This window comes from Cuculus canorus, chromosome 18 (assembly GCF_017976375.1).
Source record: "Cuculus canorus isolate bCucCan1 chromosome 18, bCucCan1.pri, whole genome shotgun sequence".
In the NCBI taxonomy this organism is placed as follows: domain Eukaryota; kingdom Metazoa; phylum Chordata; class Aves; order Cuculiformes; family Cuculidae; genus Cuculus; species Cuculus canorus.
In genome coordinates, this window is record NC_071418.1 from 26,935 (window position 1) to 50,165 (window position 23,231).

At 45.5% G+C, this 23,231-nt stretch overlaps 2 protein-coding genes across 8 annotated transcripts; one reads left to right on the forward strand and one right to left on the reverse strand.

Moving 5' to 3' along the window:
* Positions 1-478: 478 nt before the first annotated feature.
* Positions 479-19,526, reverse strand: ACOX1 (acyl-CoA oxidase 1). 4 transcript variants are annotated; one of them, XM_054083679.1, is made up of 14 exons: positions 19,348-19,526; positions 18,313-18,472; positions 12,916-13,076; positions 8,289-8,396; positions 7,653-7,772; positions 6,983-7,098; positions 6,616-6,785; positions 6,130-6,292; positions 5,255-5,445; positions 4,834-5,013; positions 4,304-4,409; positions 4,077-4,220; positions 3,040-3,246; positions 479-2,042 (listed from the first exon to the last, which is right to left on the reverse strand). In XM_054083679.1, the coding sequence occupies exons 1-14, from the start codon at positions 19,460-19,462 to the stop codon at positions 1,992-1,994; spliced, it is 1,992 nt and encodes a 663-aa protein (XP_053939654.1). In that variant the 5' UTR covers positions 19,463-19,526; the 3' UTR covers positions 479-1,991. The 4 variants fall into 4 exon arrangements, with proteins under 4 accessions (XP_053939654.1, XP_053939653.1, XP_053939655.1 ...); XM_054083678.1 differs by lacking the exon at positions 12,916-13,076 and adding an exon at positions 10,048-10,208 and having other exon boundaries at positions 19,348-19,525; XM_054083680.1 differs by lacking the exon at positions 19,348-19,526 and adding an exon at positions 10,048-10,208 and having other exon boundaries at positions 18,313-18,452.
* Positions 19,527-19,529: 3 nt separating this feature from the next.
* On the forward strand, positions 19,530-22,915 carry TEN1 (TEN1 subunit of CST complex). Of its 4 annotated transcripts, none has more exons than XM_054083684.1 (4): positions 19,530-19,665; positions 20,325-20,431; positions 20,571-20,728; positions 22,009-22,915. In XM_054083684.1, the coding sequence occupies exons 2-4, from the start codon at positions 20,346-20,348 to the stop codon at positions 22,143-22,145; spliced, it is 381 nt and encodes a 126-aa protein (XP_053939659.1). In that variant the 5' UTR covers positions 19,530-19,665; positions 20,325-20,345; the 3' UTR covers positions 22,146-22,915. The 4 variants fall into 4 exon arrangements, with proteins under 4 accessions (XP_053939659.1, XP_053939660.1, XP_053939658.1 ...); XM_054083685.1 differs by having other exon boundaries at positions 19,560-19,678; XM_054083683.1 differs by having other exon boundaries at positions 19,597-19,737.
* Positions 22,916-23,231: the final 316 nt, after the last annotated feature.

The window sequence follows — 23,231 nt, forward strand, 5'->3', positions numbered from 1 at the left end:
CTCACCCCTAGCAGCCTGCAGGAAGGCACGTTGATTCTGCAGGGAACGGCTGCATGGGAACAGTGGGAGTTCAGGTTGAACAAAACTCCCACTTGGCAATGCGTGGTCCAGGACAAAGCCAGCCCCACTCCAGCCTTGCATGCTTGTACTGGAGCTGTTACTTCTAGAAAATCCCAGGGAAATGGCCTGCCTTTGGGATTGTGGATCCTGCAGGCCCACCTCAGCCGTTCCTGCTAATGATATCTGCAGAAGGCAATCCATAAGACAGACATTTTGTCTGAAAACACAGTTCAGCCATTTATTAAGTCTGTATATAGAGGTCATATTGTTCTTATATTTTTAAGCTGCTGCTCCATAATCCCTCCCCCTGTCGGCCATCTGCCCTACTGAACAAATGGAAGGCAAAGCCCCTGCGCCTCCTCTGCTATCCAGAACAGCAGTAGCTCCGTTTGACCTGAAGGACTCAGCAGCCAAAAGGCAAAGTTTGATTATTTTATTTAAAATTAAACATTTCTTTCTGTTCAGCTACTGCAGGTAGAGCCAAACATTGTGTCTGATCATTGTTAGTGCCAGGAAAAACTCATCCATGAAAACTGATCCAAAACTAGAGACTAACAGATACCAAAGCTGCCAGAGAACCAGCTTCTCAGATGTCGCCTCAGAACTGCAGGATTTTGTTTCATGCTGAAGCTTCTTACCATTTCAAGGTCTAACTTGCTCATGTGTTGTGAAGAGAGGTTTTGTTACTAGACTGAGTACTGCTGCTGGAAAACAGCCATGACTTTGCTCAGTTGTAGCTGCATCGATTTCCCTGGGCATCAGGAGATTCTGTTCAAAGGCAAAGTTTTTCCCCTGGTAAATCCAGACAGCACTGTGCAAGGCCCAAGTCAATGTAAAAAAAAAAAAAAAAAAAAAATCAGGCAAATCAGAGAAAGCTCCTTGGAAATGCACGGGTAGGAAGAAATCAGGACATTTAACTTGGGATTGTCGTTTTCTTGAAGAATGCCTTTAAGAACTAGAAGAACTTCAGAACAACCTGAAGACCCAAGGACCCTGGCCAGCTGATTTCTGCACTTAAACGCTGGCATCATCATTCCAGGCCAAATTTGCAGTTTCTACCACTACAAGTGGTTTGTCACATCAAATCACTACAATTAACATCTGTAAAGTGCTTTGAGATAGTGCTATGGAAATTGGAACAGTTGACAGAGGGGCCAAACATCCATTACCAGCACCTAGCTACTTGATTTTTAACTTGGAGCAGCATCGCTACGTTCTCCTTCAACTTCCTATTAACAAAGGGTACGGTGCCAGTGCTAGAGATGGCACATAGGTAAAGGGAGTTTCTGCAGGGCAGGGAAAGAAGGATGTACTGGAAAACATAAAGATGTCTTCTGGAAAGAAAAATGAAGCAGAGCTCCAGAGTAGGATGGGGATTTACTTCCCAGCTACATCAGGGAAGCAGTGCCACATGCGGATTCATGTGCACTGAAATGTGCAGGAGGCTTTCAGCAGCATAAATGTTTGCCAAACAAGGAGAGAGGTGGTGCTAATCTTAAAAAAAAAAAAAAAAAAAAATCAAAACTCAAGACATTGATGTTTTTTTGGGGGTGGACCCAGCTGCTCATTAGAACAGTTGCCTGAGGGCTGTGGACTACTCAGTAGTAAAATCCTGCTACCTTTCCAGTTGACAGTAACTTTTCTCTAGTCAGCAGCTTCACAAAAGCAATCCTCGTACAAATCCATAAAGCTTCCCACATTTTTAAAAAGTTAATTTTACCATTATAATTGCACTTTAAAGCCAGGCATTGATCCCTACACACTCTTCCCAAACACCTCCTTAATTTACAGAAGCGGAAAGCAAGGCTACCATTATTCACCATCCTACAGGTACCAGGATTTGAAAGGTTCAATTTAGGTGCCTGAAGAAAGGGTGCAAACACCCAATTTTCAGGTCAGGAAAAGTGTGCATTTGAAAAAAACAGCAGGCTTCACAGCTTGGCTTGCATTGGCTTCAGGTGTTTGTGGAAAGACTCGTGAACCTGTAAGAGAAGACAGTGATTAAAACAAGGTCAGACCTGAGCTTTAGAACAGTTTTAGCTCCTCGCATCTCACAGTGTGCTTTTTATACTGTGAAAATTTGTATCAGAGGCATTTCAGGGACTTAAGAACAACCAAGCAAGACCTGTGTTTGAGCTGTATGACACAAAGGACAAGAATGTAAGCCAAAACAAATAGCTTCCTCACTACCTTCCTCATAAGAAAAAAGGATGCAAGACATCTATATCCACACAGACAACTCTTTGGCATTTTAATTCAAAACAAATTGGCAGAGGTCTCCTCAGGGAACTGTAAGAAGGCTCCTAAGCTCCACTAACAAAAATTTCAAAGCTCAAAATACTGAGCAAGTTCTGGTGGGAAGTTACAGTTACAGTCTCCGTCAGCCCAGCACAGGAAATGCAGCCTGTCCAAGTCAAATGAAGGCAGTTAAGGCCACCGAGATAGGATTGAGAGTTCTGTTTTGGCGGATAGAAGAGCGACACACCCACTCTTCTCAGCTTGGTTTCTTTCTCAGCTACAGCTACAGCCTCAGGGCAGAGAGACAACACCTGACATGACACAGGACCCATTTATTTTCTTCCCCAGTCACTACTTCTACCTGAAAGCACTCAAAGAATTACCAGGAAACAAGTAAGGCTTTCATAGCTGTTGTTACTGAGCAGAATTACCAGCAAGTAATAATTGCTTTTAAGTTCAATAAGATGGCTTGATTGTTTCTTTAAAGGAGAGTAAAATTTCCTCCCTCAACCAAGAAACTCAGAAGTATCCTAAAGGGATGCATGCGAGGGACACATGGGAAAGTAACTGAAAGTACACTGGAAGCAGAGGAGCAGAAGTAGGTTGCTGGTTTCAGTTCATTGCCACCAGTGACATTTCTCCCCCTTCATCGATTACCTGCCGAGATCACTGGACCATAATTAATAACCCTAAATGGAGTTTTTTCTCTCGGTGCAAGTGGAAGAAATAAGGATTCTTTACCTCTTTTTGGTTGAGCGGGGATTTCTTTGCCCACTCAAACATGTTCTCGTAGACATTACCATCATATCGGCCAAGCACAGAGCCAAGATGAACGTCATGAAAGTCAAACGAGTCTACCAGCGCTACTGCGTTGGGCCGGATTACAGCCAGGAGCTCTTTCACACGCTGGTACACTTGAGTGATTTGGGCATCGGTCAAAATACCCGCCTTGGGGAAAAGCAAAAGAGAGATTATCAGAAGAGTATGAAAGCCACAAGACACCCCCCCCGCCCTTTCCCTCAGCTGTCCCCAACACAGACACACAGCAGTTCAGATGACACCAGTACTTTCTTCCTCAAGCGTTAAGCAATCCAATCGACAACCTGCCATGGGGCTCAGGCAAAAGGAGATGACTAGCACAGCCCACCACACTGGCTATTTCATCTCCGATGGGAGATGCGTTTGGAGTGCCTCTATGGTAACCTGAGTAGCAAGTGTTCCAGAGGAATGTGCAAACATGTCTGTGAAATTCTTCCTGGTGTCAGGGAACTTCTTGGTAGGCAGCAAAGAGGAAAATGGGAAGATAAAACATATGGCATCTGCCTGAACACAAACATTGCTACACAAGTACATTCTCAAACTGAAAGAATGAAGAGAAGAAAAGTAATGCCTGAAAATTTGAACCCATTCACTGAAGGATGGGTTATGATTTGAAGTACAATATCCTCCCTTCTGTGCACCAATCTGCAAATGCACACAGCTCTGGGAGGATGTCTAGCTCACACTTCCTGTATTAGCTCCTTGGTTTTTAACATACACTTGGTCACCAACTGGAAAACATTTAAGCTGACCTAGACAAGTGCCATGTTACCATTTATCACCCAATCCTGCTCCTCATGGACCACAAGGGAGTCTGGCCAAGTGCCTTCCATCAGATCTGCACTGCTAACACCCTTCCGAAAGTTAACAGTCCACGCCTTATTCTTAAGTGTTTAAAGCATCTTTGCAAATAAGGACTCTGGCTCTGGAGATTTCATGTGCTGGAGAAAGACACCAACCTGCAAGAAATCCCCCGTGTTCTTAATGATTCCATACAGTGCATACAGGAGACACAGCTCCGTCAGGACCGCACGGACAGCCGCATTACTGATCTCGGACAGCTTAGCTGCAAAGAGCTTCACTATCACATAGTGACAGTGTGCCTGCAAGAAACGGAAGGAAGATCAATCAGGTTTACGAAGAAATGAGAAGCTCTTACAGAACATTTACCAGGCACAGCACTGACCTCAGATGCTCGCACAAGATCAACAGAAGTTCTATTCCAAGCATCCTCCTTGCTCTTTCTGTGGTTCAGTTCTGTTTGCAAGTTTTTTGCTGCAGCTTCTACAAGCCTGTTCCATAAAAAGAAGAAAAACAGATTAATAACAGCACCACATTAACCGCATACCTGCTCAGATGCAGGCATCTGTTCTACTCTCATACTTGCCTCCCAACAGGCTGTAATATCAGGATTATTCCTCTGCAGCATGTTGGTATTTGCTGACATACATTTCACGTGTAAATAAGGAAACAGTATTTCAAAATGGAATGAGAGCAGAGTGACGAGGCCATGCACAGGTGTACGTAGCCTCTGGTCACCTTGGAGCACTTAGCACTATCCCCAATGTACCAATGTGCATCACTTCCCAAACACAACACGGAGCAGAGCTTTGCAAACCACACATTGAGAATCATTAACAGGGAGCACATGGCTACCGTCTCCCAGCACATACAATTTTACTGGTGCCTGGCTCAGTCCAGCAGGTGTAAACTCACCGGGCAGCACGTGCTTTGTAGGCCTCTACCAAACTGAGGGGATCGTTGATGCGCACAGTCACAGACCTAGCAGCGACTTGCTGTGGCTGGATGCGCTGCCTGGGGAGATCGTTAAGGTAGGAAACCATGCCAGTGACCTGCTGCCCTGAACTCACTTGGGTGTAGCTTTTGACAAGGAATCTGAAAAGAGAGACAAATCGCAACCCTTACTCACGAATTGTTTGAATGGAGAGAAGTCATCTTACTGAAGGTCAGACTAGCAAAGAACAGTTGCAGGCATTTACTTTTTTTGTCAAAAACAGTTAAAGGGACAGAAACACAAGAGCAGTGTCACGGTAATACAGGATGCTCTTCTGCTCATCACCTGAGATAGAGATCGTAAAGACAAGGCAAGAATGTCTCTGGACAGAACCCACCATACCTCGCTGTCTGCAGCATCATGACTGTGTTTTCTCCCTCATAGGTGCAGGATGGGGTGAATGTGACATAGATGTCAGGAATGCCGCTGCAGCGAGAGTAGCCATGCCCACCACACGCCATCCGACATTCCTCAATGCCAGCATTGGCAGTCCAGGAAGTGAATGCCTTCAGTCCCGCTGTCAGTGCATGGAGCTGATGGACAAAAGCAAAGCCAGTTTAGATTTTTTACTTTCTATTCTTAGCTTGCCCACGCACATGCCAAGCAGTGCAGTCTCCAGTAAAATGCAGAGTCAACGCTATCCTTCTGCTGCCCCACAGGATCTTGTTTTTCTTGTAAGAAATCTTTCCTCAACCCAACTATTAACATGAAAACCTCTCTACACGTAAAGACTTCTTTTGAGTACCCCATCCTTTCCATTTCTACACATTAGACGTACAAGACTGTTCTCAGATGGAGTCGCTAACTGCAAACTAACATTGTACAACCTTAGTTCTTCAGTATAGTGCTGAAACCTTTGATCAACACACCAGTGCTACCCTAGTTGTTTGGAAGAAGAGTCAAGAAGCTACAGCACAAGCTTTACTGGTCTTAACTCCACTCTCGAGTGATATGCTACCATTCTTAGAAAGTCACCTTTGTAAAACATTTATATTCGTAGCAGCTTTCTCACTGCATATTTACTCCCTGTTTTTTATAAAGGAGTGCAAACAGAAAAGTAAAAGTCACCAGCACATACTCGGCTTGGGATCTCTGAACTCAAAGAAGTACAAGACGTCTCATGAGCAAAAGCCAAAAAGGCTTGATATCTTTTCTCCCACGATGAAACCTTACATAAAATTAACAAACACCCCTCTGATTTTCAGAGAACACAGCACCTCTGGCAGCTCGCTCAAATCCCCTTCATCGATGTCTCCACTAATACGACGATAGGTGTCTTTTATGTAGGCTCCCACAAAATGAAAAGCATATGCTGTTGCCAGGAGAGGAAAGAGTTTGTATTGTTGGGTCTGATAATCCAAAATCTGGGGTTCTGGTTCCCTAGAGCAAAATATAGATGAGTTAGTACGCCAGTGGTTAGCAGAATCCTGCAGAGTCTCATTCAACTCCGAGTGGCTTCTCCACGTGGACAGCACAGACTGCACCCATGTCAAACCAGACTGTCGGAGACCATGCTCCTCTGGCGGGGGGCAGGGAGCATTTTGGCAGTCAGGAATAAAAAATTCCTCACTTCCCAGGACGAAACAGTGTTTCAAAACACTCAAGTGCCAAGCAAACAATCTCAACTGTGGTTCCTCTTTGCTTTGGTACTTGAGAATTTTCCCTCAGCACTCAAGGCTACTCTGAAATTTCACTGCACTTACCCTGGCTTTAGCTCAGACTGGTGTCGCACTGCACTGTAGCGGATGGCGATGGTGCAAGCCCGGGACAGGGAGTGGGCTGAATCGCCTACAATGAGAGACCGGATGAACACCATGGTCCCATAGGTCAGCTTGTCACTGAGTGGTTTCACATAGGTGCCATCTGGTTCCACCTACCAAAAAAAAAAAAAAAAAAATCAGCTTGTTGATTTTTAAAATTTCCTTCCTCTTACATGTTCACGAGTAAAGCTGTAAACTCATCAAGTAGCACTCACAAGCAACCTACAATCTTTTTTGGTACACTATTCAGCCACACAAGAGTATTCAAGTATCCATTTCTAAGAGTGTATGCTGAAATTCACTGCTTTACCTGGGCATATTTCATCAGCATGTTCTCCCGAGGAATTCTGAAGTTGTCCATTTTCAGGTAGCCATTATCCATTTCATCATAACCAAACTTTGGCCCAATGTCACCCACTGTAATACCTGCCACAGACAAAGCCACTTGCATTAAGAAACAGGAACTAAGCATGCAAGAGGTTCAAGCCTTCTCCAATAAAAAGACTGTCGGGTTTTCTGGCACTGTTAGGAGTAACAGCTAATAAGAACCTTAACCTCTGATGGAAGAGTGGACATCAAAACATGGGGACCTTCATAACTGATAAGCAGTCCTACTGTACAGTCACCAGGGGAACTGTCTAAGGACCACCCTCTCACTTCTGGTTAGAGAACAGTGAAAGGTACTATTTCCCTTTCAGAACACAGAAGGATATGCTGCCCCACAAGACACATGCTGGGAAACACTGGGATAGAATCAAATCCCAAACTAACCTTTGTGTGACATGGAAAGTGTGACACGGAAAATGACACAGTGGTAGTTCAGTCATCAGACAGAGTCCTTGAAGCCCTGTGACATACTATCTGCTCACTGAAATCAGTGAAATAAGCCAGAATCAACAAGACACTGCAGCTTTGTATGGCTGGAGAGAAACATATCTAACATATTCCATAAGAGCTAAATCCTTAACAGCAATTTTTACCTGGCAAAGGTTCATGGGTGCCCAGCTGCCGTATGGGAACGATGAAGGCATGCAGCCCTTTGCACTGGCCCTGAGTGTAGAGCTGAGCCAGAACAATGGCGTGGTTCGACGTCTTTCCAACTGCAGATGGGGTGGGAGTCAGAGTGAAAAAAAACAGTCAACATACTGATTTACCTGCTCCTTCCTTAGAGGAGGATCACAGATTACTTCCACCACATTATGCCTTGGAAAACTGGATTTCCAACACTGGCTATCATCCAAACTCTATAGCTAGACAGTGTTGCTCAAGTCAATGGAAGCAGCACAATACGATTCTCTTGACTACACAATACCAAGTCCTTGGCAAACCTGCCAGTGGAGCTCAGGAAAGTATAAAGATTTTGATACAACACATCAAAAATTACACCAAATCCATACAGTGTGAATGATTCTGATACACAGTCCAGAGCACATAGATAATCCAGAGTTTTAGCAGGCTCTGGTAAGCCTGTTACTCGTTGTGCAAGAGTAACTGCCTTCCAGCCAACTCTCTGGATGAACTTTCAACCATCATTCTGCAGATGTAACACACATGGCATTGCCTCCCTAAGTTTTTCCATGTATCTTCTGTATTTAGACAGGCAGTGATGCACTTACGTCCTCCTGGCCACCACTTAATGGATGTCACAGTGGGGCTGTTGAGAATGAACTCCTGGGTGGCAGGGTCGTAAGTCGCTGTTGTCTCCAGACCCCGAAGATGGGTTCCTGAAAAAAGGCAAACACTGTTTTGTCAGAAAGTCAGCCGCAAAACCAGAAAAAGACAGAACTGGACAATGGAAAGTTGAAGTCCCATAGTAATGTACACATTTTAACTTTGGGTTTAGCCTATAGAAAGGATTAAATATCCCCCAAATAAGGAAGAACAAATGAGGGCCAGACCATATTCTGGGACCTACAGCCAATTCTCAAAATACATTGTTTTTTTCCCAGTGGTCTCAGACCAGTTTTCCAGGCACCTCCAATCTGACACTTTTAGCCCTTCCACATCAGAAGCTCTCTCAGAGTTAAAAAGATCCAAAAAAACCACACTCACCTAGGTTTCACTAAAACTGTAATAAATTGCAAAACAAAAATCACGCACTTTTCAGCCACAAGACGAAATCAGCAGCACCCATCATCTCCTCATTCCCTCATCAGGTCTACATTCTCCCCACTTGATGGAACAGTTTCTCCCAAAGGAGATCGTCCACAGCTCCAAGACAACCAGTAACAGCACGCGTGTACTAGCGGACCAGTGCAGGTGCAAGCAGGTGATGCTAACGATTCCAGCGATAGCTTCTGTCTTCTGACCCTGACTCTTTCCTTCGGACACACCTCTCTTGGCAGTGCCTTTGTCCCTATGTAAGATAAAACCACCAGGCCACTTGCTTAAACTAGACTCCACCCAGAAGCTTCAATGTGAAAAAAGGTATCACCTCGATGCATCCACGTTTCCAAAGCATGGAGCTTAGTGACAGACTTCCATAGGCAGCTTAGCACAGACTGACTTTGCAGGGAAAGGATCTTCACACCTCACTAGTTGCAAGAGATTCTCCACAGACTCGCAGTTACTTTATGCCTTATGCAGGCTCTACATTTCACTTCAGCAGAAAGATGAATCCTCCTCATTTTTAAAAAATATTCTCACCTGTAACTCTCAGATGTCAAAATTAAAGTTTCCCAAAGGATAATATCCTTCCTGAGAAACCTGGATTAGAAGTGTTGCAGTCACAGTACTGCTCGAGTTACCAAAATCCAATTTCAAAGCTTGAAAGCAGAGGAATAGCAACAAAGTCTTAAGACAGAGAATTAAACACCCCCCACATTTCATGGTTCAATTAAAAAGAACACACGGGAGTGAGCTACAGGGAGAATAAAGCTCCCCATGAAACATGAGCACTGGAACCAAGTCATCCACGTGTTTCCTGATGCAAGGTCAGTCCCAAAGTGACTGTACAGTCCCAAGCAACTCTCACCGTTTTTCAGTCCCTTATGGCTCTGTCCTTCAGTATTCCACTGAACGTTAAGCAGAGCAAACCAGAAACCACACGGGACAACATGGTCAGAGTAGAAAGGAAGAGATGTTATCAAACGGACATCACCGCCACCACCACAGGCAGCAACCCACCCTGGTATGACTGGCATGAGCGGCCACTCAGTCTGGAGAACTACAGACAGCCAGTTCTCCCACAGGAGAAAACAGGGCCAGCTGCACGTGGCGTAATGATCTTTTCAAAGTTTCAGACGCAGCCCACTTTCCTCTACAGCCACAGCTGCGTGCACAAAGGCTGTGGGGCAAACATACCATTCTCCCAGGCAGAGGATTCTTTGTACACAAAGCCATTCCCAGAAATAGCATTTAGCAAATGTACTGTACCATGGCCCATTTCAGTCTGGGCATAAGTGCCAATGATCTCCAGGTTCCAGGCAGGCATGAAGAAACGATCCTGCTGCTCTGGGGTTGCCTGGGTGAGAAGGGTGGGGAGGAACATGCCCAGATGAAGGTCCAGAGGCTCAGGCCGTCCACGATGAACAAAGCTGTGAAGAAGTGTCATGGGATGGGAGTGTGAAGGCAATGTTATGGGAGGGAAGCAAGCATGAGGATTGATGGTGGAAATTCAGGAAGAGACAAAAGACAAAAAAAAAAAAAAAAAAAAAAAAAAGATTCACGTGTAAATCAGAATTCATCAAGTGAATTTCAGAAAGGCAGAGCACTGTCCTTTTCTCTGGCATGAATAATAAAACACTACATAGACCCTGAAATAAACACACTGCAATGCATTTCATTTTAATCATAGATAAAATGCATTTGCAATATTCCCATATTTTGGATGCACCACCATTTATTTAAAAGGACTAATCCAAACCAAAAACAGCCCAGACATTCACTGTGGTTTGGAAGCCAGAGCACATCTAAGTTAAATGGGCTGAGTCAGTGTCATCTGCTGAGATGTCACCTGAAGGAACCAAGCCTTCCCCCAAAGACAGCAAGTCCACTTTTTGTTTTTCCACAGTTAGTGGGTAAAATCTGGTGGAAATCGCAGTCTACCCAGCTACACGAGCCAGGCTTTCATTGTACTTTCATTGTTTCAGAAAAGGGCAGCCCTTTGGTGCTATCCACTACGCTTTTTAAATAAAGACTAGACACAATGAGTGTGTATTACATTCCAGCTCAGCTCCCTTCAACTTTCGCTACTTGTAAAAGTTCTCTTTAAAGGACAGTGCTCTGTGTCTCATGAACATAAAGAACTTGGCAAGAAAGCTGAAATTTTTCAACCTGTAAATCAGCACAGAGCATCTTTAACGAAAAGGTGTCATTGGAACTATTCTTACTCCAAGTTCTGTCAAACACCATCGTCAGGTAAAGCTGCCTATAAGGCTTCTCGATATAAAGACCTACATACTTCATGGAATCTTTAAATATGTAGCTTTGAGTATTAAGATAGTTGGCATGCAGTTTAGGATCAGTACCTTCTGTACAAGGTTGTTCATCTGGCACACTGACTGTGAAATAACGTAATTGGTCTTCAACAGGAGTATTTATATATTTAAATGAGAGATGCACTGTGAAAAGAGCTCTGATCTGAGCTCAGCTCAAACTCAGCTGGCACTCTTATCCAAGTGGGAAGAATGCATCCTTATGGTACGTCTAAGCATTAACCAGCTCTATCCCTGGAGCTTCCCAAGAACTGCAGTTCTTTTTTTTTCTGATGTTCTCGGGCACCTACAAATAAAGTTAACCACTTAATAAACCCTGTAGCAATGCTTTCTAAGCTTTTTGATTGAACAGTGACCAAGCAAGTTTCCTTCCAGAGACTTATTCACTACGGAATAGATTAAAATCAACACAGGCTCCCAAGTAGGTAAAACTGATATATTTTTATCTTACGAAGTAAGGCTAAAACTGAGTAACTACCCGTCCAAGCGAGGATTCCATTCAATGATTCAGAGGTCTGTTTCCCAATCACCAGTTTCTACATACCAGGATGTAACTAAGCAGAGCTCAGTGACAATTACTGCGGGAGCCTTACTGATGAAGCAGTTAAATACTCGGCATTCGCAGCAGGAATGCCAGGCAGTTGCATTTTAATTATTCATAGTGGAAGTTACGTTTTCTTTACCACACTATGACTGCATTGTTTCTATTAAGTGTGAAAATACTCATTTTACCACCAAAATATAAAAGAACTACAAGTAAACCAGACTATTACTAGGCAAAAAAGTGCAGTGATCTAAGGTGAAACAGCAAGTAAAACAAATCACTTTGGTGTGGATATGTCTGATTCAAAGAAGCTGGCGTGAAATAGCAAACAAGGTTAGAAGGCATTCATTGTTGCAATCCAGTTGAATCTCAGCTTCTGGAATGAGGTGTGCTCATTCCATTGCTCCCAAGTAGAACGGATGACAGGATTTCCCCCCTTGCATCTTCTACAAACATTCCAGCTGCCATGAGCAGCTGTAACAGAACAGCCAGGCAACTGGCATCACCACCAAAATTCTGCCATGCTCAGACATGCATACATCATATTTTCCAAGTTTAGATGCCAGCACAAGCACAGTCCTGGATTTGTTAAGCTGCTCTTGCTGGTATTTATCAGCCATAATTCCAGGTTCTGGGGTACAGGACTGTTTCCTCATCCATTAAGCATTCTTCCATTTGTCATTTTCACCAGTTGTAGGAAAAAGACGTTTTTCCTTCCTTGAACCCAAGATTGTTGTACAGCTGAAGTTGTACAGCTGCAATGGAGTAGCACCTGGAAGAGAAATGCCTAGGGCAAAGCGTACCTTCCTTTCAAAATCCAAACTGCACAATCTGGCTGTGCTCCTTTGCAACTAAAGGTGCACCACTGCTCTGAGTATACAGGCAGTCACTCACTAATAACTCCGACATACACATACCCCAAATCCAGGCAAAAATGAAGCCCACCGCATTAGTGACTGACATGTTCCAACCAGTTCAAGTGAAATTCAGACTCCCAGGGCCTGGAAGAACCTTCTAGTCTTAAAAGAAAGGTAAACAATTACAGAGTCAGTGATCAGCTAAGAGGTGCATTCTGGAAAATCCCAAACCTAACTCTCTGATTACTTGGATGTGGAATGGAGCTGTCATCCAGCTATAGGACACATCAGCAGTTAACTGAACGATTTTACCCTTCCCTTTTCAGATTTACCAGGGGAGTGTCATCAACTTACAAACCGGAGTTAGAGAAGAGAGGTTACCCATCAGTCCCCGAGGGGAACTAACCATGTCCCATTTCGGTCTGGGCGTAGGTGCCAATTATCTTGACTCCACGGACCAGAGGCAGCCATTTCTCCTTCTGAGCATCAGTCGTTTGGATCTCTAAGGTTTTTTGAAACATGCTGAAGTGGAGACTGAAAGGTTCAGGAAAATTGCCCAAGCATGTTCTACAGGAGAGAAATAGAGGGATCTGGATCTCAGTCTTACTGTTTCTGTGATCCTCATCTCCAACTGTATCGTAAGACAAATTATCTCCTTCTCTATTTCAAACTTTTTTGTCCCGCAAGCAATCTCCAAACATGGAGGCATCACAGGCAATGCTAATGGGGAAATAAATGTTTATTTCAGGCATTTTATTCACTTTGGGAATCCTGCTGTTGCTATGTAACTGGAAAAAATACTGCTCTAGAAAGATTCAGGGAGAGCTTCAAACGGAGGACATGAAAACCAAATTATTTTTTCCTTCATTTCTCAGGCTAGGGGGGAATAAATCGTGCTGCTGCTGGCAGCCCAGAAGTGGGCCACATTAGGTACCTATTGAAAAGGAAAAGGCTGCTCAGGTGACTAAGTGCTTTTCCAGAAGAGCTCTGTGCTACCTGTAGGTGCTTCTACCCGCCATGAGATCAGGAACTCACCTTCAGTTAAAATTACCGTTACAGGCAAGTGCTGGAGGGAAGAGAAGGAACATCAGACATCTCAGGTGTGCCTCACCAAAACAGAAGTTGTTTCATGAGGGAAAGCTCAACTAATATAGTAGCCACAATAGTAGGCAAAGTACATTCCCAATGAAAACAAGCTCCAGAATACAAATGTTTTAGATAGTTTCACTGTGTAAAAGCTTGGTAGGAAATGACACCATCTTCCCTTACACATTCTACAATCTGAACAGGTTTTTCATCTTCCACCCAGTGTACACGAGTGCTCATTCCATCCAAACTTGAAGATGGAGGAAGAAGAAACGAGTAGCCTGCACGAACACCTACACATGAGATTGCTCCCAGATGCCCCAGATCCCTACAAGGGAACACACCCTTCCATCCCAAGGTACAGCTGCCTGGGAAGCATGTCTGAGAGCTCATTCCAACACAGATCCACACAGCGCAGGGGATGTGATGCACATAGTTTGTCAAATTACAGCAGCATTTGTGATGGGCATTTTACATCCTGCCTGGAATGAGTGCCAGGGAGCAGAGAGTAAATAATTCATAACTCAGAACCGGATCCCTATGCAAACTGTGAGAGTCGGCCACAGGGTGAGAGAAAGCAGGACAGGGCTTCAGCACCACTGCACTGCATGCTGGAGATGCTGATTTTAAATGGAAGTGTTTCTAAACAGACAAGACTGAACAAGTCATGGATTTTTTAAGGAGCAAAAATCTAGTAATTAATGTTGGTGATTAATGTACAAACTGAGCCTTAAGCTGGTGTAAGTGCAGGTACAGTGTCCAGAGTACTTGGAATTGAGGCAGACAGTTCTCTTACACAAAAATCGTTCTATTGCCTACAGCAGGGCATGCTTAAAAAGCTGAAGCTATCAGGGTAGCCAAGTGCTTAAAAACGCCACAAGGAGAGCAAGACAGAATATTTTTCATTATTCTTGTGGTTTCCTATATGGGTTATTGTTTCAGTTCAGGACACACAACAACATCAGCACCCTTTACTTCTGCACTGCCTGCAGCACAATAAGTGCACATCTGTTCCTCAGGTCTACAATGGACAGAGCTACAGGGAGAAAATGAGCGCAGACTTTGAAATATACTACTTTGGGGCAGCCTGGGAACAGCTCAAACAGTTCTTTGCGCATTTTCAGGAGCCGCCTGGAAGAAGGTGCAGCACATGCTCTGCTGTCAGAAAGCCTGGGCCAGACACCACTGCTTTGAAGATAATGTTCCTTCCGTGAGAGAAGTCTTCTCAAAGGTCACACCAGTGACTTGCACTGCCTACCAGTTAGTTTAAATGCAAGTGCCAGGTATTTAATGCATAACCAGCACCTTCTCTGATAGGACTAAGAAGAATGACATTTTGCAAGCAGGTAATTTCTGACATCCCCGTGTCAGGTCATACTATTCCACTGACTAAACATGCAGCATTTAACAGCTTCTTGCATCAACCAAGCTAAAAGCAGAACTGAACACTGACTACTTTAGAGCAGGAACTTCATCTCCATGTGCTCCACAATGAACGACCTGGAGTTTCTTAACGCGCCTTTTAACAACTTGAGCAACAAGGAGAGAGAATCCTGTTTTCCTCCTAAGGCAAGGCAAACAGAAGAGGTATGACTTCCCTGAATTCTTATTTCGTCTTCCAATTCCTAAATCCCACTGGGCATTTCCCACTATCTATACAGCTTGTTGCCCCAAGACCACATTGTGTAACTACTCATATTGCTGCACCAAGCCTGAGGGCAGCCATCTTGCCCCAGTGACTCAATCACTGACCAAAGGTCGTCTTGTTGGTCTGAAGTCAGACTTGCCACAACAATCTTTCAGCCAAGAAGGTGGCTGCAGTCCCAAAGCCGCTTATGGAAGAAGGATGTGTAGTCATGTGCTACTGTGGCAATACAGATCTTTGCAGATTTCACAGCAACCAATGCCATCCACACAGCAAAGCCACCTGCATTGGAGAGATGAGTTTGGCAGCCCTTCTGTCAGTGAACCCAGTGCAACAGGAGCTAAGCCTTCATTTTCAGAGACTCCAAAACAAAATGAACACTGCAAAGACATTCTCAGGCTGCAGAACTGGGTCACAGAAGACAGTCATTTACTTTAAAGCAAAATCCACAAGCAAACTTCTCTAACTGCTTGCAATCCTTGAGGTCACTCTCTCGACGAAGGGCTAAGGGTTGCCCCAGGGGAGGAGCAGGGAACATCTGACCTGTGCCTACTGGGCTCCTGAGTTAACAAACGCTGTGGTAGTAATACAAGTTAACAAATGCTGTGGTAGTGATCTCCTGTTCTAGCTGTATCAGCAATCCGAAGGCAGACTCATCCACTCCCAATTAACTTAGCAGTGGCTAGCAGGGCTCCTACTACAGCTTCTCTGGTTTGATTTGCCCAAGCAAGGTCCTAACTTTGACACCAGGTCCTAACTTTGGTGTCAAAATGAGAAGGAGACACACATTTTTACAAGGGAAGTGTACGTTTATGCAATGCTTAAGACAAAGGAATGATCTGTCGGCTTGCAGCTGCCAGATCTTCTCCTCTTCCGTGTCCCAGTTCATCTCAACTATTTTTCACCTCTTCATTCAATCCCATTTTCCTCAATGAAGGTTATTTAAACTTGAGGGTGAATTCAAACTGACCAGACTGCTCTCTTCAAAGAGCTGTGTAGCATTACTCATCGGAACAATTTCTCAGTTTTTGTGCTGACTTATTTTGCTGCAGTTAGGCTGAAAAGAAATCTTAAATATTGGTCCTTTACAGCTGCTGGTCTCCATAAGCTGTAGTGACAGCAGCAACCACAGTGCTGACACACACTGTGACGCAGGAAGAACTGACCAGATGAGAAGCAATAAAATGGCTTCTAAACATACTTAATAGATGCTCTTATGGTTTGGAGTCCACCAAAGCCCTTGCGAAAACAAAGGAGGAGCATTCAGTTCAACATCTCCCAGCAGCAACAACTGTTTAAGTGTATCTCAAAGGAAAGAAGGAGCATTTCCCCCGGCCTATTAATAACAAAGCTATGAAGGTGGTCAGTTGGGATACAAAGCTACCAGTGAAGTTCTGGGAGTAAACAAAAGCTAAAGGAAAACAAGCAGCTTGAGTGTCTTAAAAGTGGCATATGTAAATAAATCTGTCCCTGCCATCGGGGGACAATCATGAGGCCACGTGTTATTGCAGAAGACACTGGAACACGCAGTCAGTCTACTGTAACCGCCATTAACTTTTGAAACCCTGAATGTCTGCAGTCAGCTCTGACTGAAAAAAGTGAAGCCTTCCCCACTGTGTCAATTGGTTTTCGACAATGAACTCTGACCAGTCACATCCGACCACTTACATCACACCAGATGGGGATGTATTATTTGGGTTCCTATGTGAAATACCAAGCTTTTGTCAGTTTAAAGTCTAGAATTGCTGAGTCCCAAGTAAGTTTATGGAAAGACAAAACTAGAATCTATCATCCAACTACTTCACGAAAGTCCAGTTTTCACAAAACACCATCAGCAACACTACCAAAAGACAACATTTATGCTGCAGGCTCCATAGAAACATGACAGCTAGTACAATGGAGAGACTAATGTGAATTTTCTCCACAGAAATGAACGAAGAAACTTCCCTATCACCTCCAATAACCCTTGTGTAGGAGAAATTAATGATTAACTCTTGCCAGGCAGTACGTGAATAATCTAATACAGTCCCTGAACTTCTGTCTTGTTATCATCGTTCACCGAGCGCAACTTCCAAGAGAACACTTGTGTGACTTCCACAGGATCCTTCATGATGTAAGTCAGTGCCAACCAACTTCTTTGAAATTAAAACTAGAGCAGACACGATGATTTCAGCCAACCAGTCCCAATACTCAAGTCCTGATGCCTACCTTCTCTACAAATCCAGTCAGAGGGCACCTGTGATTCTATCAGTGCATTATTTAATGTGCTATGTTGATTTAACGTGTGAGAGGATATAATTCATGGTATGGGTATATTCACCTATATCTGGATTTCTAGAGCTGTGCAACCTCTCTGCTAAGCAGCTTCTGTGTGACTAAATCAGAATGAGTTTAATAGAACTAAGGGGAGAAATACACTCAAGTCAGGAACTAGGTTTCCTGCAAGCTGGAGGAATGAAACTCAGATGTAAAGACAGTTTTATTTGGATTAACTTGATCCCAGGGTAATACTGCCAGATAAATAAAAGGTCAGGTAGAACAAAAAGCCTCTAGATCAAAGGGAAGCTCCTGCAGCACCAGGAGCTCCGAGGAGGGAGACAGGACAGACAGTTATAAAGAAGAACGTATACGCTACCTTGAAACGTTGTCAAGTACGCCTGCAGTGCAACTCTATTACGTCTAAGTGCACAGTGATGTAACCAGCTTTAAGTCATTTCATTAGAAGTTGGAACCTCATTAGATCTATTCAGGTTCAAAATATTTCAGTATATTTTTTATTCCTTTGGAGAAAGAATTAAAAAAACAGACTGCAAGTCCTATTTTCACTTTCATCACCATATATAATAAAAAGGGTGTAATTATTTAAGGTGCATTTCTAGTCAAAAATCTGAGAACACACAGCAACCAGGAAATCAGGGTTTCATCTGAAATTCACTGAGGCCAAGACATCAGTCAGTGGAATTTCGCATAGGTCTTTAGTCTTAGGACAGCAAACATAGGGAAGAACCAAAACTCTAGTGCCCTTGGTGATAATCAAAACACACACAAGAAGCAAACTCTACAGCCAGGTACCTTTTAAACCAGTAGATCTCCTCTGGATCTGCAATTCCATATTCTCTCAACTTCATCACCATCAGAGCACTCTTCCTGATGGCTTGCTCATAGCGCTGGCTACGGGAGAGGAAGTTCAGATCCTCGTGCTGGAAGTCAGGGTCATTAAGAACTAAGGCCTCTGGGAACAGAACAGAAGAGGAAAACAAACTCAGTTTCCACAAACCCAGCAGACAGCATGAGAGAGACAATTCTGCACTGCACTTGGTGCACCTTCAGGTGCAGGTAGCAGGAAATTAAAAATAAAATTAAAAGTGAACGAAACCATAAAGAACCAAACGCTGTCAGAAGGGAACTACGGCAAGAGTACACTCTCCTGTTTCACACATAAACCACATTTTCAGCCAGAACCACTACGGACTTGGCAGGAAGTCAATTCAGTGATGTAAGACCTGCAGGCCCCTCAACAACCATCTCAAATCCTCCCATAGCCATTGTTACTGAGGGATCAGACTCCCTTATGGACTTTGATCCTCACACAGCCACTTGCAGAAAGGCACAGTTATCATTCCCAGTAGGCCAACTGGAAACCAAAGTAACTAGAGGCATTATAACCCACGCGTCATTATAACACACGCACCATGGAAGTGGTGGCAAGAACCAGGTCACACTGGAACTGTTGGGCAAGAGCGTACCAGGAAGGAAAAAGGAGGAAAGAGGGCCCAAGACGAATGCCCACGGGAAGCTCCCTCTGAAGGAGGGGGAGAAAGAGAAGCAAAAGTGCATTGCTCTATCGAGGCCACCCAAAACGCTTTCTGTGAGGAGGAAAGACGGGGGATCAGGGACAGAACGCCTATAAGAAAAAAACCTTGTCCTTCGGGCGGCCCCTCCGCCTGCAGGCCCCCTCCTAGAGTCTCCCCTCTCCCTCGGCCTCTCCTCCCTCCCCTCCCGCCCTCTCCGGCGGCTCGTCCCGGCCCCTCTACCCAGAGCCCTCCCTCCGCTCGGCTTTCTCCCAGCTTCCTCTCCCGCACGGGGCCGCCCCCGCGCCCCTCTCACCGATCTCCTTGCGGCGGCGGGTGCGCTCGGCTCCGCCGTCCAGGATGTGGGTGAGCAGCTCGGGCTGGAAGGTGGCGGCGGCGCGCTCCCTGCGTAGATCCGCGTTCATCATCATCACGACTCCAGCCCGGCCCGGGTCCGGTGCCCTCCGCTTCCCGCCCCTCCGCCCCGGCCTCACCCCTGCCTGACGTCACGCTCCTGCGACCGCCCGCGTGACCGGCGCGTGGCCGCCACCTCCCTCGGGGAAGGTGCGCGCTGCGATGTGCTCCGTGCGGACACCGAGCTGCTCCCGCGCTCCGTTCCCGCCGCTGGAATCCGGTGTGCTGGCAGCGTGTGAGGCCGGGCGAGCGTTAAGGGTCGCGGGAAACGGCGGGCTGAGCGGACATGAGTGTGCGCGTCAAGTTGTGCGTTAAAATACCACCTCGAGCGTGCCCTTAGAACGCTGCACCTGCAGCCAGGCAGTTAACAGTTTGTTAATTGAACAGCGCATTGCATGTCTGGATAGTATGCTGCTGCGCTTGGCTGTGCGTTAGCTACTGCGATCGATAGCGCATCTGTCTGCATGTACCGCGCTGCACTTGGGGCCAAGTGTGCATCAAGTGTACGCATCACACGCTGCAGCGGAGGTGGCACAGGCATTGAATGGCGCATGGAGGAGGCACGCACAGCAGCTGGGGTTGTGTTACAAAGAGCCATAAATGCACGTTCAGCATCTGGCATTCTTGTCTGACCTCATTGTGCTGCACAATGTGATTCAGGAGGAAAACGAGTGATACAGGAGGAAAACGAGTGATACAGGAAAGGCCTTGCTCTGCAGAATTGAACTTGTTTCTTTAAATCTAGGTTGGGTAATTCAGGGAGCCACAGAGTGCATAGAGGCAGGTTTCCACCTGGGACCCTGTCAGAGGGGTTTCACAGCCACCTGGTATCTGGATCAGGTACCACGGTGGCATGAGCAGAGGTCTTTTTTCCTGCAGGCCCATCGGCAATTGTGTGAGATGCTGCCAAGTGCTGCTGTCTATTACTTCCCGTGGGAGGTCAACAGCTCAGTCCCAGAGGGAGAGGCACTAAGGACGTTTGGCAAGTGAGAAGGGGACCCTGCTCTCCTTGCAGGCCAGGCTTTTCCTTTACTGGCTTCACCCTTCCCCTTCCGCCCGCCCTTCCCATTGTTTGCAGTTGTTGTATTGCTGTGACACTAAACTCCCCAAACTGATCATTCCCAGGTTATGTTCCTACAACCTAGTCCGGTCCGAAGCTGTTCTCACTGCTCAGCACAGCTCAGCTCAACACCGGGTCTGTGTCAACACCGAATTTGTGGAGCCGTTCCAAGCCCAGCTGGGATCTCGCTACCTGGTCGTGGGAGAGGTTGAACACAGGGAAGGTAAATGCTTCAGGAACAGTGCCCTTGGGTGCTGCTCATGGTTCATCAGATCCTTTGTGGCTCCCTGGGCACACGGTGAGGCACACTGTCACTGAGGACAGCATCAGCCAAGGCAGGCTCATTGTGCAGCTGCCTCTGGCCACATGAGGCTGTGATTCAGAGCAGGAGCAGCCTGTCTGGTGCTGCAACACAGATTTTGTTATAAGTAAGAAGTGCCTCAGCAGCATCGCTGTGCTTGTGAAACCTGTGCAAAAGCCTTCTGGCATCACTGCCAGCCACCACATAGTCTTCACTCCAAACGTGACTGATTGCTGCCATACCTCATTGCGAGCTGGCTGGGTTGGTCTTCACCGTCCTTGAAAGGCTCTAATTATACCCCTAACCTCAGACAACGGGACATGAGGAATGCAAGCAGGCTCTGTCGCACAGGGCACCCTGTTGCCCTTTCCTGGCATGTCCCGAGCATTACTCCACTTGCTCAGTGCTTTGCATGGGGAGTTGATCTGGGCTAGGGTAGTGAAGCAAATCCCATGTTGCCTTGGTCACACCTGATAACAAGTGTTGCATTTGTGTCATTGAAATCCTTGGTGGCATGTGGAAAGCCATGCTGCACATGGCATCTGGTGAGTCACCTGCTAAGCCACTACTGCAAAATTCCTCTAGAAAGACATGTTCTTTTGGTCATCACAGCTTAGGAGTGAGTTGGCCCCATTTTGCAGGGGTGGAAGGGGAGCAGAGTGAGATGGTAGCTGTGTCACCAAGGCTTGGCCCATTTTCTGCAGCTCTGTTATGATTTGGATGCCAGCAATGAACTGCTGATCGGGGTCGGCATCAAGCCTTTTCTAAGTCCAGCTTTGTTCTGTCCTCTTCTTGTCTGCACCGAGGCATTCAGAAATGACCTTAGGCCCATCTCTGTTGCTTTTTAGACAGGGGAAAAACAAACTTCATCGAGCTGCGAAGCAGACGGATGCTGCGTGGCAGGCACTGGCACCGACACATCCTGGGCTCAGTGTTCCCCACCAGTGCAAGGAGAGTGCAGAGTCAGTCACCAGCATTTTGTAGGCAGCAGGGCTGAGGGAAAGCACATCACTGGAATTGCCCTGCTTTTGGGCCTGCTGCTTGCATTGGTGGAGACACACGGCTGGTCCAGCCTCCTGCAGTTTCTCAGGCTATGGTTATTTCGGCATCTGGAGCCATATGCTGCCTGAGTGAAGCTGTGTTTGCCTTTGAGCTGCTCCATCTGGTTTTTTTCTGCAGAAACTTCTTGTTTATATTCCCAGGTGAGGGTCCTGTGCTAAAGGCGCGAATATTGACCTGCGTGGAAGGGATGAATGTGCCCTTGCTGGAAGAAGCCATACAGGAGCAGAGGAAATACTTCAGTAAGAGGCAGGAGCGGATGGGAAACAGTACATCCTGACAGCAGCTCTGAGACCCCGTCATGTGCTGGTCCTTGCGCTACCATTTGCAACACATATATTAAAATTACATTTAGGTGGGTTTGCAACACTGCATTTTGCCGAGGCAAATAGCAAAGTCAAGTCACTAAGCAGAAAAACACTTGAAGACTGTAATACAGTATGTGACTGTGGGTTGTCAATTTATGCCAGGTGTCACACTGAAAATAGCTCTGGGAAGCAAGTTTGTTGTTTGTTTACAAGGGTGGTTAAAGGAAGAAAGCGTTTGAGTTATCCTGGTCCTTTTTTCATGCAAGGTTTGGAGATGTCAGAAAAAGGAAAAGTCTTTGCACCTCGAGTTAAACAGCTTACACCCACATGCACTGCCAAAGCACAGTGTGTTACTGGGCTGTTGGCAGGTTGGAGGTAAAGAGCATTAGTGCAAAGTTCATTAGCCCTGCGTGGCTGTGGGTCCATGGGAGCAGGTATTTAGTTACTGTGACTCAGCTGCCATACAGGAGCATTCCTGGCAAAACACATATCTAGACTACAAAGAAAGAAGAACAGAGTCACTATTTTTGGTAGCACCTGCCTCTTCGGGTTTTCAGAAGCTGGTTTCCAATGTGGGGGATTGACTTCAGCTCTAAAATAAATATTTGCAGTACTCTGAGAACCACCACTTGACTTTCTTCCTTGACACAACTAAGTTTAGGAGACCTTCTATCACTATTTTTTTGAAGCATCTAAAGGTTTCAATTGTTATTTTCCTAAATAAACATTAAAAGAGAAGGCAGCTTGTCTTATTATTTGTTAAAAAACTCTTATCTAAGTCAAATGCATTGGGCCCTGCAAAAACTCCATGGATGATGTAAGAAAACATTGCGATACGCAATTTTCCTCAGTACTGGGTGTGTAAGAAAGTGCTTGGCTTAGAAAAAAGTTGGCAAGAAGAAGAGATGAAGTTACATCACAGCCTCTCTGGTTTAAGAACATGGTGCCAGGCCCTCCTAAGAGAAGTAAACCACCAACAAAAAGACACAAAATCAGTAATGTCAGATGAGAATAATACGTTAGTGCGAGAAAGAGTAGACTCTCCTGTGCTATGGGAA

Bases quoted from the DNA above. Each gene is read 5' to 3' on its own strand.
- ACOX1 (XM_054083679.1), bottom strand. From the start codon at position 19,462: ATGATGATGAACGCGGATCTACGCAGGGAGCGCGCCGCCGCCACCTTC. The intron at 5,446-6,129 runs GTGCTGTGTTCT...TTTGTCCATCAG, and splicing joins ATTTGAGCGAGCTGCCAGAG to CTCCATGCACTGACAGCGGG. The intron at 2,043-3,039 runs GTAAAGAATCCT...CTTCTCTTACAG, and splicing joins CCCCGCTCAACCAAAAAGAG to GTTCACGAGTCTTTCCACAA.
- TEN1 (XM_054083683.1), top strand. The intron at 20,432-20,570 runs GTGAGAAGGGGA...GATCATTCCCAG, and splicing joins GCACTAAGGACGTTTGGCAA to GTTATGTTCCTACAACCTAG. The intron at 20,729-22,008 runs GTAAATGCTTCA...TTATATTCCCAG, and splicing joins AGAGGTTGAACACAGGGAAG to GTGAGGGTCCTGTGCTAAAG.